Raw genomic sequence first — 17456 nt, 5'->3', positions numbered from 1 at the left:
GATCTCCTGTCCCCCCCAAATCCCCCAACACCCCCCCAACCCCACATCACCCCCAAACCCCCCTTTTCCCCCCCCACAACCCCCTCCCCACCACTCTGGGGCTCCCCAGTTTGATCTCCTGTCCCCCCAAACCCCCCAACACCCCCCAAACCCCCCTTTTCTCCCCAAACCCCCCTCTTTCCCCCCCCCCACAGCCCCCTCCCCATCACTCTGGGACCCCCCCAAACCCCCCTTTTCTCCCCAAACTCCCCTTTTCCCCCCCCAAAACCCCCTCCCCAGCACTTTGGGACACCCCCAAACTCCCCAACACCCCCCAAACCCCCCTTTTCCCCCCCCAAAACCCCCTCCCCATCACTCTGGGAGTCCCCCAAACCCCCCAACACCCCCCAAACCCCCCTCTTTTTCCCCCCCCCCCAGCCCCCCACGCCGCCCTCCAGCGCGTCCTGGACCTCCACGGCCCCTGCCCGTCGGTTTTTGGGGTGTGTGGGGGGCTGGCCCTGCCCCCCCCGCAGGTGCCCCCCCCTGCTGAGGGCCCTGAGGCTGCACGAGGGGCTGCGGGAGCTGCGCCTGCGGGGCTGCAACATCGGGGACCCCGCGTGCCCCGAGCTCTGGGGGACCCTGGGCACCCTGCCCGGGCTGGCCCTGCTCGACCTGGGGGGCAACAGGATCAGCGCCAGGGGGGTCAGCACGGCGGGGACAAAGGGCATGCAGGTAGGGGTCACACCCTAAATAGGGATATTGGGGTCCCTAAATATTGATATTGGGGTCACCCTAAATACTGATATTGGGGTCACCCTAAATATTGATATTGAGGTCACCCTAAATATTGATATTGGGGTTACCCTAAATATTGATATTGGGGTTACCCTAAATATTGATATTGGGGTCACCCTAAATACTGACATTGGGGTCACCCTAAATATTGATATTGGGGTTACCCTAAATACTGACGTTGGGGTCACCCTAAATATTGATATTGGGGTCATTAAATCATCGGAGCAGGGACAGGGGGGATGCAGGTAGGGATCAAACCCTAAATATTGATATTTGGGTCACCCTAGATATTGATATTGGGGTCACCCTAAATAGTGATATTGGGGTCACCCTAAATATTGATATTGGGGTACCTGAATCCTCGGAGCAGGGACGGGCATGCAGGTAGGGATCAAACCCTAAATGTTGATATTGGGGTTACCCTAAATATTGATATTGGGGTGCCTGAATCCTCGGAGTGGGAACGGGCATGCAGGTAGGGATCAAACCCTAAATATTGATATTGGGGTCACCCTAAATATTGATATTGGGGTCACCCTAAATAGTGATATTGGGGTTACCCTAAATATTGATATTGCGGTCACACCCTAAATGTTGATATTGGGGTCACCCTAAATATTGATGTTGGGGTTCCTAAATCCTCGGAGCGGGGATGGGGATGCAGGTAGGGATCAAACCCTAAATGCTGATATTGGGGTCACCCTAAATATTGATATTGGGGTCACACCCTAAATAGTGATATTGGGGTCACCCTGAATAGTGATACAACCCTGGTCACCCTGCCCGGGCTGGCCCTGCTCGACCTGGGGGGCAACAGGATCAGCGCCAGGGGGGTCAGCACGGCGGGGACAAAGGGCATGCAGGTAGGGGTCACACCCTAAATAGGGATTTTGGGGTCACCCTAAATCCTCAGGGCAGGGACGGGCATGTAGGTAGGGGTCAAACCCTAAATGTTGATTTTGGGGTACCTAAATATTGATATTGGGGTCACACCCTAAATATTGATGTTGGGGTCACCCTAAATATTAATATTGACGTCCCTAAATACTGACCTTGGGGTCCATAAATACTGACATTGGGGTCACACCCTAAATACTGACATCGGAGTCACCCTAAATACTGACATTGGGGTCACACCCTAAATATTGATATTGGGGTCACACCCTAAATATTGATATTGGGGTCACCCTAAATACTGACATTGGGGTCATACCCTAAATATTGATATTGGGGTACCTAAATATTGATATTGGGGTCACACCCTAAATACTGATATTGGGGTTCCTAAATATTGATATTGGGGTCACACCCTAAATATTGATATTGGGGTCACCCTAAATATTGATATTGGGGTCACCCCAAATAGTGACCTTCGAGTCACCCTAAATATTGATATTGGGGTCACCCTAAATACTGATATTGGGGTCACACCCTAAATACTGATATTGGGGTCACACCCTAAATATTGATATTGGGGTCACCCTAAATATTGATATTAGGGTCACCCTAAATATTGATACAACCCTGGGCACCCTGCCCGGGCTGGCCCTGCTCGACCTGGGGGGCAACAGGATCAGCGCCAGGGGGGTCAGCACGGCGGGGACAAAGGGCATGCAGGTAGGGGTCACACCCTAAATAGGGATATTGGGGTCACCCTAAATCCTCAGGGCAGGGACAGGGGGGATGCAGGTAGGGATCAAACTCTAAATATTGATATTGGGGTCACCTTAAATATTGATATTGGGGTGCCTGAATACTGACCTTGGGGTCCCTAAATACTGACCTTGGGGTACCTGAATCCTCGGAGCGGGGACGGGGCGGATGCAGGTAGGGATCAAACCCTAAATATTGATATTGGGGTCCCTAAATACTGACCTTGGGGTCATTAAATCCTCGGAGCGGGAATGGGGGGGATGCAGGTACGGGGTGGTCACTAAATACTGACACTGGGGTACCTAAATCCTACCTCTGTTCCCAAAATTCCCCGTGTCTGTGTGTCCCCCCCTGACTCCCCCATGTCCGTGTGTCCCCCCTGACCCCTCTGTCCATCCCTGACCCCCCCGTGTCTGTGTGTCCCTCCCTGTGTCCATGTGTCCATCGCTGACCCCTCCCTGTCCGTGTGTCCCCCCCATGTCCGTGTGACCCCCCCCATGTCCGTGTGTCCCCCCCCCATGTCCGTGTGACCCCCCCCATGTCCGTGTGTCCCCCCCCATGTCCGTGTGTCCCCCCCCGTGTCCGTGTGACCCCCCCCATGTCCGTGTGTCCCCCCCCATGTCCGTGTGTCCCCCCCCGTGTCCGTGCGTCCGTGTGTCCCCCCCCATGTCCGTGTGTCCCCCCCCGTGTCCGTGTGTCCCCCCCCATGTCCGTGTGTCCCCCCCATGTCCGTGTGACCCCCCCCATGTCCGTGTGTCCCCCCCCATGTCCGTGTGACCCCCCCCATGTCCGTGTGTCCCCCCCCATGTCCGTGTGTCCCCCCCCGTGTCCGTGTGACCCCCCCCATGTCCGTGTGTCCCCCCCCATGTCCGTGTGTCCCCCCCCGTGTCCGTGTGTCCGTGTGTCCCCCCCCATGTCCGTGTGTCCCCCCCATGTCCGTGTGTCCCCCCCCCGTGTCCGTGTGTCCCCCCCCGTGTCCGTGTGTCCCTCAGAGCCTGCAGGAGCTGGACCTGAGCCTGAATCCCCTGGGCAGCTCCGGCCCCTCGGCCCTGGCCCGGCTGCTCCCGGCCTGGCCCGCCCTGGCCACGCTGGGCCTGCGGGGCTGCGGCCTCGGCGGCCCCTTCCCGCTGCCAGGTGAGACCCACGGACCGGGGGGGACCCCACGGGGACCCCACGGGGACCCCACAGTGACCCCGAGACCCTGAATCCTGGGAATGACCCCCCAGTGACCCCGCGGTGACCCCCCAGTGACCCCGAGACCCCCAGTCCTGGGAATGACCCCCCTGGTGACCCCGAGCCCCCAAATCCCGGGAATGACCCTCCAGTGACCCCGCGGTGACCCCGAGCCCCCGAATCCTGGGAATGACCCCCCTGGTGACCCCGAGCCCCCAAATCCTGGGAATGACCCCCCGGTGACGCCCTGGTGACCCCGAGACCCCCAGTCCTGGGAATGACCCCCCTGGTGACCCCGAGCCCCTAAATCCTGGGAATGACCCCCCGGTGACGCCCTGGTGACCCCGAGACCCCCAGTCCTGGGAATGACCCCCCCGGTGACCCTGAGCCCCCAACTCCTGGGAATGACCCCATGGTGATCCCCCGGTGACCCCGAGCCCCCAAATCCTGGGAATGACCCCCCTGGTGACCCCGAGCCCCCCAAATCCTGGGAATGACCCCGTGGTGACCCCCCAGTGACCCCGAGACCCCCAGTCCTGGGAATGACCCCCCGGTGACCCCCCAGTGACCCTGAGTCCCCAAATCCCGGGAATGACCCCGTGGTGACCCCACGGTGACCCCAAGCCCCCAAATCCCGGGAATGACCCCACAGTGACCTCCTGGTGATCCCGAGCCCCTAAATCCTGGGAATGACCCTGCAGTGACCCTGTTGTGACCCCCTGGTGATCCCGAGCCCCCCAATCCCAGGAATGACCCCCCCGGTGACCCCGAGCCCCCCAATCCCGGGAATGACCCCACAGTGACCCCCCCGGTGACCCTGAGTCCCCAAATCCTGGGAATGACCCCCCGGTGACCCCCCAGTGACCCTGAGTCCCCAAATCCTGGGAATGACCCTGCAGTGACCCCCTGGTGACCCCGAGCCCCCCAATCCCAGAATGACCCCCCAGTGACCCCCCAGTGACCCTGAGTCCCCAAATCCCGGGAATGACCCCGTGGTGACCCCGCGGTGACCCCGAGCCCCCAAATCCCGGGAATGACCCCACAGTGACCTCCTGGTGATCCCGAGCCCCTAAATCCTGGGAATGACCCTGCAGTGACCCCGTTGTGACCCCCTGGTGATCCCGAGCCCCCCAATCCCAGGAATGACCCCCCCGGTGACCCCGAGCCCCCCAATCCCGGGAATGACCCCACAGTGACCCCCCCCGGTGACCCTGAGTCCCCAAATCCTGGGAATGACCCCCCAGTGACCCCCCAGTGACCCTGAGTCCCCAAATCCTGGGAATGACGCCCCCGGTGCGCCCCCGGTGACCCCGAGCCCCCAAATCCCAGGAATGACCCTGCAGTGACCCCGCGGTGACCCCAAGCCCCCCAATCCCAGAATGACTCCCCAGTGACCCCACAGTGACCCCGAACTCCCCAGTCCTGGGAATGACCCCCGCAGTGACCCCAAGCCCCTGAATCCTGGGAATGACCCTGCGGTGACCCCCCAGTGACCCCGAGACCCCCAGTCCTGGGAATGACCCCCCTGGTGACCCCGAGCCCCCAAATCCCGGGAATGACCCTGCAGTGACCCCCCGGTGACCCCGAGACCCCCAATCCTGGGAATGACCCCCCTGGTGACCCCGAGCCCCCAAATCCTGGGAATGACCCCCTGGTGACCCCCCAGTGACCCTGAGACCCTGAATCCTGGGAATGACCCCCCGGGGACCCCCCGGTGACCCCGAGACCCCCAGTCCTGGGAATGACCCCTGCAGTGACCCCAAGCCCCTGAATCCCGGGAATGACCCTGCGGTGACCCCACGGTGACCCCGAGACCCCAAATCCTGGGAATGACCCTGCAGTGACCCCACTGTGACCTCCCAGTGAGCCCGAGCCCTCCAATCCCAGGAATGACCCCACAGTGACCCCGAGCCCCCAAATCCCAGGAATGACCCCGTGGTGATCCCCCAGTGACCCTGAGCCCCCAATCCCGGGATTGACCCCACAGTGACCCCGTGGTGACCCCGAGCCCTCCAATCCCGGGAATGACCCTGCGGTGACCCCGAGCCCCCCAATCCCAGGAATGACCCTGCAATGACCCCTTGGTGACCCCGAGCCCCCAAATCCTGGGATTGACCCTGCAGTGACCCCCCAGTGACCCCGAGCCCCCGAATCCCAGGAATGACCCCGTGGTGACCCCCCAGTGACCCCGAGCCCCCAAATCCCGGGAATGACCCCCCAGTGACCCCAAGCCCCTGAATCCCCGGAATGACCTCGCAGTGACCCCGAGCCCCCGAATCCCGGGAATGACCCCGCAGTGACCCCCCAGTGACCCCGAGCCCCCAAATCCTGGGAATGACCCCCTGGTGACCCCGAGCCCCCGAATCCCGTGAATGACCTCGCGGTGACCCCGTGGTGACCCCTGGTTGCCCCCGGCGGCAGGGAGGTCCCCGCTGCGGTCACTGGCCCTGTCCTACAACCCCCTGGGCCTGGAGGGGCTGGGGAGGCTCCTCCGGGACATCCCGGCCCCGGGAATTCACAGCCTGGAGTTGGGATCCATCACCGGAGCTGTCACCGGATCCGTCACCGGAGCTGGCACCGGATCCGGCACCGGAGCCGGCGCCGGAGTCGGCACCGGATCTGGCACCGGAGGGTCCGGCATCGGCGGGATCGTCCGTGCCTACCTGGAGCAGGTGAGGGGACAGAAGGGACATGGAATGTTGGGGGCAGTGGGGATTGAAGGGATATGGAATGTTGGGGACACTGGGGATTGAAGGGACATGGAATGTTGGGGACACTGGGACAGGGGGGACGTGGAATGTTGGGGATGTTGGGGACAGGGGGGACATGGAATGTTGGGGACAGTGGGGATTGAAAGGACATGGAATGTTGGGGACACTGGGGATTGAAAGGACATGGAATGTTGGGGACAGAGGGACAGAGAGGACGTGGAATGTTGGGGACAGTGGGGATTGAAGGGATATGGAATGTTGGGGATGTTGGGGACATGGGGTCTTGGGGACACTGAGGATAGAGGGGACATGGAATGTTGGGGACATGGAATGTTGGGGACAGTGGGATAGAGGGGACGTGGAATGTTGAGGACATGGAATGTTGGGGACATGGAATGTTGGGGACACTGGGGATAGAGGGGACATGGAATGTTGGGGACACGAAATGTTGGGGACACTCGGACAGGGGGACATGGAATGTTGGGGACATGGAATGTTGGGGACACTGGGACATGGAATTTTGGGGACATGGAATGTTGGGGACACTGGGACATGGAATGTTGGGGACAGTGGGACAGAGGGAATGTTGGGGACATGGAATGCTGGGGACAGTGGGATGGAGGGGACGTGGAATGTTGGGGACACTGGGGGTAGAGGGAATGTTGGGGACACTGGGACATGGAGTTTTGGGGACACTGGGGACAGAGGGGATGGGGAATGTTGGGGACACTGGGACAGAAGGGACATGGGGGACACTGGGGACATGGAATGTTGGGGATGTTGGGGATATGGAATGTTGGGGACATGGAGTTTTGGGGACACTGGGACAGAGGGGATGTGGAATGTTGGGGGCGCTGGGACAGAGAGGACATGGAATGTTGGGGATATGGAATGTTGGGGACAGAGGGACAGAGGGGACGTGGAATGTTGGGGACAGAGAGGATAGAAGGGATATGGAATGTTGGGGACAGTGGGACAGGGGGGACATGGAATGTTGGGGACACGGGGACAGAGGGGACATGGAATGTTGGGGACAGTGGGAACATGGGGATATGGAATGTTGGGGACATGGAATGTTTGGGACATGGAATGTTGGGGACACAGGGACAGAGGAGACATGGAATGTTGGGGACAGTGGGGACATGGGGATATGGAATGTTGGGGACATGGAATGTTGGGGACACTGGGACAGAGGGGACACTGGGACATTGGGGCCATGGAATGTTGGGGACAGTGGGGATGAATTTTGGGGACAGTGGGGACAGAGGGGACATGGAATGTTGGGGACACTGGGATAGAGGGGACGTGGAATGTTGGGGACATTGGGATAGAGGGGATGTGGAATGTTGGGGACATTGGGGATAGAGGGGATGTGGAATGTTGGGGACATTGGGATAGAGGGGATGTGGAATGTTGGGGACATTGGGGACAGAGGGGACATGGAATGTTGGGGACACTGGGACAGAGGGGACATGGAATGTTGGGGACATGGAATGTTGGGGACACTGGGACAGAGGGGACACAGGGACATGGAATGTTGGGGACAGTGGGACAGAAGGGACATGGAATGTTGGGGGCACTGGGATGGAGGAGACATGGAATGTTGGGGACATGGAATGTTGGGGACACTGGGACAGAGGGGACATGGAATGCTGGGGACAGTGGGATGGAGGGGACGTGGAATGTTGAGGACATGGAATGTTGGGGACATGGAATGTTGGGGACACTGGGACAGAAGGGACACGGGGGACGTTGGGGACGTGGAATGTTGGGGACACTGGGACAGGGGGAACACGGGGACATGGAGTTTTGGGGACACTGGGGACAGAGGGGATGTGGAATGTTGAGGACATGGAATGTTGGGGACAGTGGGGATTGAAAGGATATGAAATGTTGGGAACACTGGGACAGAGGGGATGTGGAATGTTGGGGACACTGGGGATTGAAGGGACATGGAATGTTGGGGACACTGGGACAGAGGGGACATGGAATGTTGGGGACATGGAATGTTGGGAACATTGGGGATAGAGGGGACATTGGGGATAGAGGGGACATGGAATGTTGGGGACACTGGGACAGAAGGGACATGGAATGTTGGGGACAGTGGGGATAGAGGGGATGTGGAATGTTGGGGACAGCAGGACAGAGGGGATATGGAATGTTGGGGACACTGGGGACATGGAATGTTGGGGACACTGGGACAGAGGGGACGTGGAATGTTGGGGGCACTGGGGATGAGTTTTAGGGACACTGGGGATAGAGGGGACATGGAATATTGGGGTCAGAGGGGACATGGAATGTTGGGGACACTGGGACAGAGGGGACATGGAATGTTGGGGGCACTGGGGATGAGTTTTAGGGACACTGGGGATAGAGGGGACATGGAATATTGGGGTCAGAGGGGACATGGAATGTTGGGGACACTGGGACAGAGGGGATGTGGAATGTTGGGGACATCGGGGATAGAGGGGACATGGAATGTTGGGTACACTGGGACAGAGAGGACATGGAATGTTGGAGACAGGAGGGACAGAGAGGACATGGAATGTTGGGAACAGTGGGACAGAGGGGACATGGAATGTTGGGGACAGTGGGGATAGAAGGGATATGGAATGTTGGGGACAGTGGGACAGAGAGGATGTGGAATGTTGGGGACAGTGGGACAGAGAGGATGTGGAATGTTGGGGACATGGAATTTTGGGGACATTGGGACAGAGAGGACGTGGAATGTTGGGGACAGTGGGATAGAGGGGGTGGTGCCTTTCTTGGGTTGGTGCCATTCCCAGGAGAACGGTGCCATTCCCGGGATGCCGGTGCCACTCCCGGGAGGACAGTGCCATTCCCAGGGTGGTGCCATTCCCAGGGTGGTGCCATTCCCAGGGTGGTGCCATTCCCAGGAGAATGGTGTCATTCCTGGTGCCATTCCCGGGAGAATGGTGCCATTCCCAGGGTGGTGCCATTCCCAGGGTGGTGCCATTCCCGGTGCCATTCCCAGGGTGGTGCCATTCCCAGGGTGGTACCACTCCCGGTGCCATTCCCAGGGTGGTGCCATTCCCGGTGTCATTCCCAGTTTTCCCCCTGGCAGGAGGGCTGTGCCCTGAGTCACCTCACGCTCTCGGGGAACCACCTGAGGGACGAGGACATCGAGGAGGTGGCCAGGTGAGGGGACAAGGGGACACTGAGGGGGACAGGAGGGGTCCTGGCAGGAGGATCCTCCCCTTCCCATCCCAACGGAGACCCCGCTCCGACCCGGGACACTGGGAATGACGGGAACCCCCCTGGGGACATTGGGACACCCTTGGGGACACTGGGACCCTCCTGAGGACAAGGGGGTAGTCAGGGGAGGGGACAAGGGGACACTGGGGACATCTGGAGGGGTCCTGGCATTGGGATCCTCCCCTTTCCCATCCCAACGGAGACCCCATTCCCAAATGGGACACTGGGAATGACGGGAACCCCCCTGGGGACATTGGGACCCCCCTGGGGACATTGGGACACCCTTGGGGACATTGGGACCCTCCTGGGGACAAGGAGACCCTGGGGACATCTGGGAGGGTCCTGGCATTGGGATCCTTCCCTTCCCATCCCAACAGAGACCCCATTCCCAAACAGGACACTGAGAATGACGGGAACCCCCCTGGGGACACTGGGACCCCCTTGGGGACATTGGGACACCCTTGGGGACATTGGGACACCCTTGGGGACAAGGGGGTGGCCAGGGGAGGGGACAAGGGGACCCTGGGGACATCTGGAGGGGTCCTGGCAGGAGGATCCTTCCCTTTCCCATCCCAACGGAGACCCCGCTCCGACCTGGGACACTGGGAATGACGGGAACCCCCCTGGGGACACTGGGACACCCTTGGGGACATTGGGACCCCCTTGGTGACACTGGGACCCTCCTGGGGACCAGGGGGTGACACCGGGGCCCCCCCTGACCCTCTCCCTGCCCCTCCCCAGGTCCCTGCCGTCCTGCCCCTCCCTGGTTTCCCTGGATCTCTCGGCCAACCCCGGGATCAGCACCGAGGGCCTGCGGTCGCTGCTCGGGGCCCTGGAAAAGCGGGGCCGGGGGCTGGAATTCCTCAACTTGGCAGGTGGGAATTGTCCCCCTGTCCCCTTGTGTCTGTCCCCCCCCCCGTGTCACCCCCCCCCCATCCCTAAACGACCCCCCCTCCTTCCCCAGGATGCTCCGTGGGGCCCTTGGATGATCCCACCTGGACCAGGAGCACCGGGATGATCCGGGAGCTCCGGCTCTGCCGGCGCCGCGGCCGGAGGGACCAGAGGCTCTGCTGGAAGAGCTCCTGAGGGACTGGGAGGGACTGGGAGGGACTGGGAGGGACTGGGGGATCCCCATGGGATCCGGTGACTCCCGGCAGGGTCACTATTACACCCCGTTATTTATCCATGGATTTTGTGATTTTCGGAATCCGCCGCCCCCCGTTTATTGTCCCGGCTTTCCTCCTGCACCAGCAGGGACTGGGAGGGACTGGGAGGGACTGGTTTGAACTGGGGGATCCCTGTGGGATCCAGTAGCTCCCACTCTGCCCTGGTAGGGTCATTATTACACCCCGTTATTTATCCATGGATTTTGTGATTTTCGGGATCCGCCGCCCCCCGTTTATTGTCCCGGCTTTCCCCCCACCCCAGCAGGGACTGGGGGGGACTGGGAGAGACTGGGAGGGACTGGGAGAGACTGGGAGGGACTGGGGGATCCCCATGGGGTCCAGTGGCTCCCAGCAGGGTCATTATTACACCCCGTTATTTATCCATGGATTTTGTGATTTTCGGGATCCGCCGCCCCCCGTTTATTGTCCCGGCTTTCCTCCCACCCCAGTAGGGACTGGTTTGTACTGGGAGGCACTGGGAGGGACTGGGGGATCCCAACAGACTCCGGTGGCTCCCAGCAGGGTCATTATTACACCCCGTTATTTATCCACGGCTCCGGTGATTTTCGGGATCCGCCGCCCCCCGTTTATTGTCCCAGCTTTCCTCCCACACCAGTAGGGACTGGGGGGGACTGGTTTGGACTGGGAGGGACTGGGAGGCACTGGGAGGGACTGGGGGATCCCTGTGGGATCCGGTGGCTCCCAGCAGGGTCATTATTACACCCCGTTATTTATCCACGGATTTTGTGATTTTCGGGATCCGCCGCCCCCCGTTTATTGTCCCGGCTTTCCCCCCGCCCCAGTTGGAACTGGTTTGTACTGGGAGGCACTGGGAGGGCCTGGTTTGTACTGGGAGGCACTGGGAGGGCCTCAGGCGTGCAGGAAGCGGTTGAAGGCGTTGTAGGCCGACTCCAGGTCGAAGAGCATCTGCCGGACCTGGGAGTCGTCGAGCTCGTCTGAGGCCGACATCCCGCTGAGCGTCTGCAGCCTTGGCAAGGGGCGGGGAGGGGGGGATCAGGGACCCCCCAAAACCAGCTGGGAGTGACCCCCCCGTGACCTCCTGGCCCAGGACTCACCACTGGTTGACCTTCTGGCGGCCCTCGAAGTCGGGGGGGCAGGTGGCTCATGCGGTTCATGGTCTCCATCAGCTCCCGCAGGTCCGGCTGGATCTGTGGGACCGGGAGGGTTCGGGGGGCAGGACGAGGCAGCCCCACGGCAATGCTCCCGTGGCCTGAGCCCCCATCCCGACCCCCATCCTAATCCCATATCCTGATCCCAAATCCTGACCCCCATCCCAACCCCCATCCCAATCCCACATCCTGACCCCCCATCCCAATGCTCCCCATCCCGACCCCCCATCCTGACCCCTATCCCAACCCCCATCCCAATCCCATATCCTGATCCCAAATCCTGACCCCCCATCCCGACTCCCATCCCGACCCCCATTCCAATCCCATATCCTGATCCCAAATCCTGACCCCCCCATCCCAACCCTCCCCATCCCGACCCCCATCCCATCCCCCCATCCCGACTCCCCATCCCGATCCCATACCCTGATCCCAAATCCTGACCCCCCATCCTGACCCCCATCCCAACCCCCATCCCAATCCCACATCCCGATCCCAAATCCCGACCCCGCCATCCTAATGCTCCCCATTCCGACCCCCATCCCATCCCCCCATCCCATCCCCCATCCCATCCCCCACCCCAAACCCCTCATCCCGACCCCCATTCTGACCCCCCATCCCACCCCCCCATCCTGACCACCCATCCTGACCCCCATACTGACCCTTATCCCAACCCTCCCATCCCAGCCCCCCATCCCAACCCCCATTCCAATCCCATATCCTGATCCCAAATCCTGACCCCCCCATCCCAACCCTCCCCATCCCGACCCCCATCCCATCCCCCCATCCTGACTCCCCATCCCGATCCCATACCCTGATCCCAAATCCTGACCCCCATCCCAACCCCCAAACCAATCCTCCCATCCCATTCCCCCCATCCTGACCCCCAATCCCGACCTCCATCCTAATCCCATATCCTGATCCCAAATCCTGACCCCCCCATCCCAACGCTCCCCATCCCGACCCCCCAATCCTGACCCCCCATCCTGACCCCCCATCCTGACCTCCATCCCAATCTCATATCCTGATCCCAAATCCTGACCCCCCATCCCAATCCTCCCATCCCAACCCCCCATCCCGACCCCCATCCCAATCCCATATCCTGATCCCAAATCCTGACCCCCATCCCAACCCTCCCCATCCCGACCCCCCATTCCGACCCCCAATCCTGACCCCCATCCCAATCCTCCCATCCCAACCCCCATCCCAATCCCATATCCTGATCCCAAATCCTGACCCCCCCATCCTGACCCCACATCCCGACCCCCATCCCATGCCTCCGTCCCAACCCCCCAATCCCAACCCCTTTCCCAACCCCAACCCATCCCTCCATCCCAACCCCCATCCCAAATGCCCCCATCCCAACCCCCATCCTGACCCCCATCCTGACCCCCCATCCCGACCCCCCATCCCGACCCCCCATCCCAACCCCCCATCCCAACCCCCCATCCCAACCCCAATCCCGACCCCAATCCCAATGCTTCTCTTTCCAACTCTCGATCCCGACCCCCCATCCCGAACCCCCCATCCCCACTCTCCCCATCCTGAGCCCCCTATCCCAAATCCCCTCATCCTGACCCCCCATCCCAAATCCCCCCATCCCAACTCCCCATCCCAGCCCCTTTCCCGACCCCCCATCCCAACCCCCCCATCCCGACCCCCCCATCCCGACCCCAAACCCAACGCTCCACTTTCCAACTCTCAATCCCGACCCCCCAGTCCAACACCCCATCCCGACCCCCCCATCCCAAATCCCATCCCGACCCCCCAATCCCATCCCCCATCCCATCCCCCCATCCCAAATCCCCCCACCAAATCCCATCCCGATCCCAACCTCGTCCATGGCTCGGATCTCCAGGCGCAGCTTGTCCATCACCGTGATGAAGAGCTGGGGGAAGAGCAAGGATTGGGATCACTGGGATGGGATCAGATCACTGGGATGGGATCACTGGGATGGGATCAATGGGATGGGATCAATGGGATGGGATCACTGGGATGGGATCAATGGGGTGGGATCAATGGGATGGGATCACTGGGATGGGATCAATGGGATGGGATCAATGGGATGGGATCACTGGGATGGGATCAGATCACTGGGATGGGATCAGATCACTGGGATGGGATCATTGGGATGGGATCAATGGGGTGGGATCACTGGGATGGGATCATTGGAATGGGATCAATGGGATGGGATCATTGGGATGGGATCAATGGGATGGGATCATTGGGATGGGATCATTGGGATGGGATCAATGGGATGGGATCAGATCACTGGGATGGGATCATTGGGATGGGATCACTGGGATCAGATCACCGGGACAGGATCACCGGGATCAGATCACCGGGATGGGATCATTGGGATGGGATCAATGGGATTGGGATCACTGGGATGGGATCACTGGGATGGGATCATTGGGATGGGATCAATGGGATGGGATCAATGGGATGGGATCAATGGGATGGGATCATTGGGATGGGATCACTGGGATGGGATCATTGGGATGGGATCAATGGGATGGGATCAGATCACTGGGATGGGATCATTGGGATGGGATCATTGGGATGGGATCAATGGGATGGGATCAGATCACTGGGATGGGATCAATGGGATGGGATCACTGGGATCAGATCACCGGGACAGGATCACCGGGATCAGATCACCGGGATGGGATCATTGGGATGGGATCATTGGGATGGGATCACCGGGATGGGATCACTGGGATGGGATCAATGGGATGGGATCATTGGGATGGGATCATTGGGATGGGATCATTGGGATGGGATCATTGGGATGGGATCACCGGGATGGGATCACTGGGATGGGATCAATGGGATGGGATCATTGGGATGGGATCATTGGGATGGGATCATTGGGATGGGATCACCGGGATGGGATCACTGGGATGGGATCAATGGGATGGGATCATTGGGATGGGATCATTGGGATGGGATCATTGGGATGGGATCACCGGGATGGGATCACTGGGATGGGATCAATGGGATGGGATCATTGGGATGGGATCATTGGGATGGGATCATTGGGATGGGATCACCGGGATGGGATCACTGGGATGGGATCAATGGGATGGGATCACTGGGATGGGATCATTGGGATGGGATCACTGGGATGGGATCACTGGGATGGGATCATTGGGATGGGATCAATGGGATGGGATCAGATCACTGGGATGGGATCAATGGGATGGGATCAATGGGATGGGATCACTGGGATGGGATCATTGGGATGGGATCACTGGGATGGGATCACTGGGATGGGATCATTGGGATGGGATCAATGGGATGGGATCAGATCACTGGGATGGGATCAATGGGATGGGATCAATGGGATGGGATCATTGGGACGGGATCACTGGGATGGGATCACCAGGATGGGATCACCGGGACGGGATCACCAGGATGGGATCACCAGGATGGGATCACCGGGATGGGATCACCGGGACGGGATCACCGGGATCCAACCCCCCCATTCCCCCATCCCCCGCCCCCCCGGCTCCGTACGGAGACGATGTCGGCGATGCAGCGGTTGAGGTTGCCCTTGTCGTCCTTGATGGTGATGGGTCTGTCCTCCTTGATCCTCTCCATGGCCAGGGGACAGTCCAGCTGGGGGGAGGGGACAGCCCGTGGCACACGGAGCCCTCCCGGACACCCGGAATTCCGGGGGGATCCCGGGGGGGGTCCCGGGGGGGAATCCCGGGGGGGGATCCCGGGGGGGCTCACCCGGAACTTGCGGCAGAAGTCGTCGATGGAGCTGATCTCGGAGCCCTGCACCTGCTTCAGGGCGGCCTTGAACTGCACCAGGAGGCGGGAACAGGCGGCCGTGTACCTGCAACGGGGGGGCGGGGTGTCCCAGCCCATCCTGGGGGTTTGGGGTGTCCCAGGGATTTGGGGGTGTCCCAGCCCATCCCAGAGATTTGCGGTGTCCCTGGGATTTGGGGTGTCCCAGCCCATCCCGGGGATTTGGGGTGTCCCAGGGATTTGGGGTGTCCCAGCCCATCCCAGAGATTTGCGGTGTCCCTGGGATTTGGGGTGTCCCAGCCCATCCTGGGATTTGGGGTGTCCCAGGGATTTGGGGTGTCCCAGCCCATCCCGGGGATTTGGGGTGTCCCAGCCCATCCCAGGGATTTGGGGTGTCCCAACTCATCCCAGGATTTGGGGTGTCCCAGCCCATCCTGGGATTTGGGGTGTCCCAGGGATTTGGGGTGTCCCAGCCCATCCCGGGGATTTGGGGTGTCCCAGCCCATCCCAGGGATTTGGGGTGTCCCAACTCATCCCAGGATTTGGGGGTGTCCCAGCCCATCCTGGGATTTGGGGTTGTCCCCAGGGATTTGGGGTGTCCCAGCCCATCCCGGGGATTTGGGGTGTCCCAGCCCATCCCAGAGATTTGGGGTGTCCCAGCCCAGCCCAAGGATTTGGGGTGTCCCAGCCCAGCCCAAGGATTTGGGGTGTCCCAGGGATTTGGGGTGTCCCAGGGATTTGGGGTGTCCCAGCCCATCCCAGGGATTTGGGGTGTCCCAACCCATCCCAGGATTTGGGGTGTCCCAGCCCATCCTGGGATTTGGGGTGTCCCAGCCCAGCCCAAGGATTTGGGGTGTCCCAGGGATTTGGGGTGTCCCAGGGATTTGGGGTGTCCCAGCCCAGCCCAAGGATTTGGGGTGTCCCAGCCCATCCTGGGATTTGGGGTGTCCCAGGGATTTGGGGTGTCCCAGCCCATCCCAGGGATTTGGGGTGTCCCAGGGATTTGGGGTGTCCCAGCCCATCCCAAGGATTGGGGGTGTCCCAGCCCATCCCAAGGATTGGGATGTCCCACACTCACTCATTAGGGGACACACAATCCTTGATGTAGGCCTGGAGTGGGAATGAGGGGCAGGGAGGGGGCACAATGGGGGGTCCCTGCCCATCCCATCCCATCCCAAGATTTGGGATGCCCCACACTCACTTGTTGGGGGTCACACAATCCTTGATGTAGGGTTGGAGTGGGAATGGGGGGGCAGGGAGGGGGCACAATGGGGGGTCCCATCCCATCCCAAGGATTTGGGATGTTCCCAGATCCCTCACTCACTCCTTGGGGGTCACACAATCCTTGATGTAGGGCTGGAGTGGGAATGGGGGGCCATGGGGGGATCCCATCCCATCCCAAGGATTTGGGATGTCCCACACTCACTCATTGGGGGTCACACAGTCCTTGATGTAGGGCTGGAGTGGGAATGGGGGCACAGGGAGGGGGGAGGCCATGGGGGGGGTCCCACTCACTCATTAGGGGTCACACAGTCCTTGATGTAGGGCTGGAGTGGGAATGGGGGGCCATGGGGGGGGTCCCATCCCATCCCAAGGATTTGGGATGTTCCCAGATCCCTCACTCACTCATTGGGGGTCACACAATCCTTAATGTAGGGCTGGAGTGGGAATGGGGGGAGCAGGGGGGAGGCCATGGGGGGGTCCCATCCCATCCCAAGGATTTGGGATGTCCCACACTCACTCATTGGGGGTCACACAGTCCTTGATGTAGGGCTGGAGTGGGAATGGGGGGCAGGGGGGTCCCACTCACTCGTTGGGGGTCACACAATCCTTGATGTAGGGCTGGAGTGGGAATGGGGGGCCATGGGGGGGATCCCATC

General features: G+C 60.5%; 2 protein-coding genes across 2 annotated transcripts in view; one reads left to right on the top strand and one right to left on the bottom strand.

The window, feature by feature from the left end:
* LOC127464656 (tonsoku-like protein) overlaps window positions 1-11452 on the top strand; it is a gene marked incomplete at its 5' end in the record, with an annotated part of 54234 nt that extends 42782 nt beyond the window's left edge. Inside the window, 9 exons of the mRNA XM_051775080.1 lie at window positions 418-483; window positions 515-711; window positions 2239-2391; window positions 3420-3561; window positions 6022-6272; window positions 9397-9470; window positions 10269-10402; window positions 10492-11155; window positions 11343-11452. Coding sequence (XP_051631040.1) covers window positions 418-483; window positions 515-711; window positions 2239-2391; window positions 3420-3561; window positions 6022-6272; window positions 9397-9470; window positions 10269-10402; window positions 10492-10613 — 1139 coding nt within the window. The remainder of the gene's footprint in view (window positions 1-417; window positions 484-514; window positions 712-2238; window positions 2392-3419; window positions 3562-6021; window positions 6273-9396; window positions 9471-10268; window positions 10403-10491; window positions 11156-11342) is intronic.
* On the bottom strand, window positions 11444-17418 carry LOC127464655 (vacuolar protein sorting-associated protein 28 homolog; the record flags this gene model as incomplete). Its single annotated transcript, XM_051775079.1, is given in 7 exon segments — window positions 11444-11681; window positions 11770-11807; window positions 11809-11862; window positions 13655-13708; window positions 15340-15441; window positions 15559-15664; window positions 17387-17418. Coding segments are annotated over 7 exon segments (504 nt in total), but the record flags the coding sequence as incomplete, so codon positions are not given.
* Window positions 17419-17456: the final 38 nt, after the last annotated feature.

Source organism: Manacus candei, unplaced genomic scaffold, assembly GCF_025592945.1.
Source record: "Manacus candei isolate 608988 ecotype Guabito, Panama unplaced genomic scaffold, ASM2559294v1 h1tg000252l, whole genome shotgun sequence".
NCBI classification, from domain to species: Eukaryota; Metazoa; Chordata; class Aves; order Passeriformes; family Pipridae; genus Manacus; species Manacus candei.
Note: the sequence above shows the minus strand (reverse complement) of the source record. Positions and strands in the feature narration are given on the sequence as shown.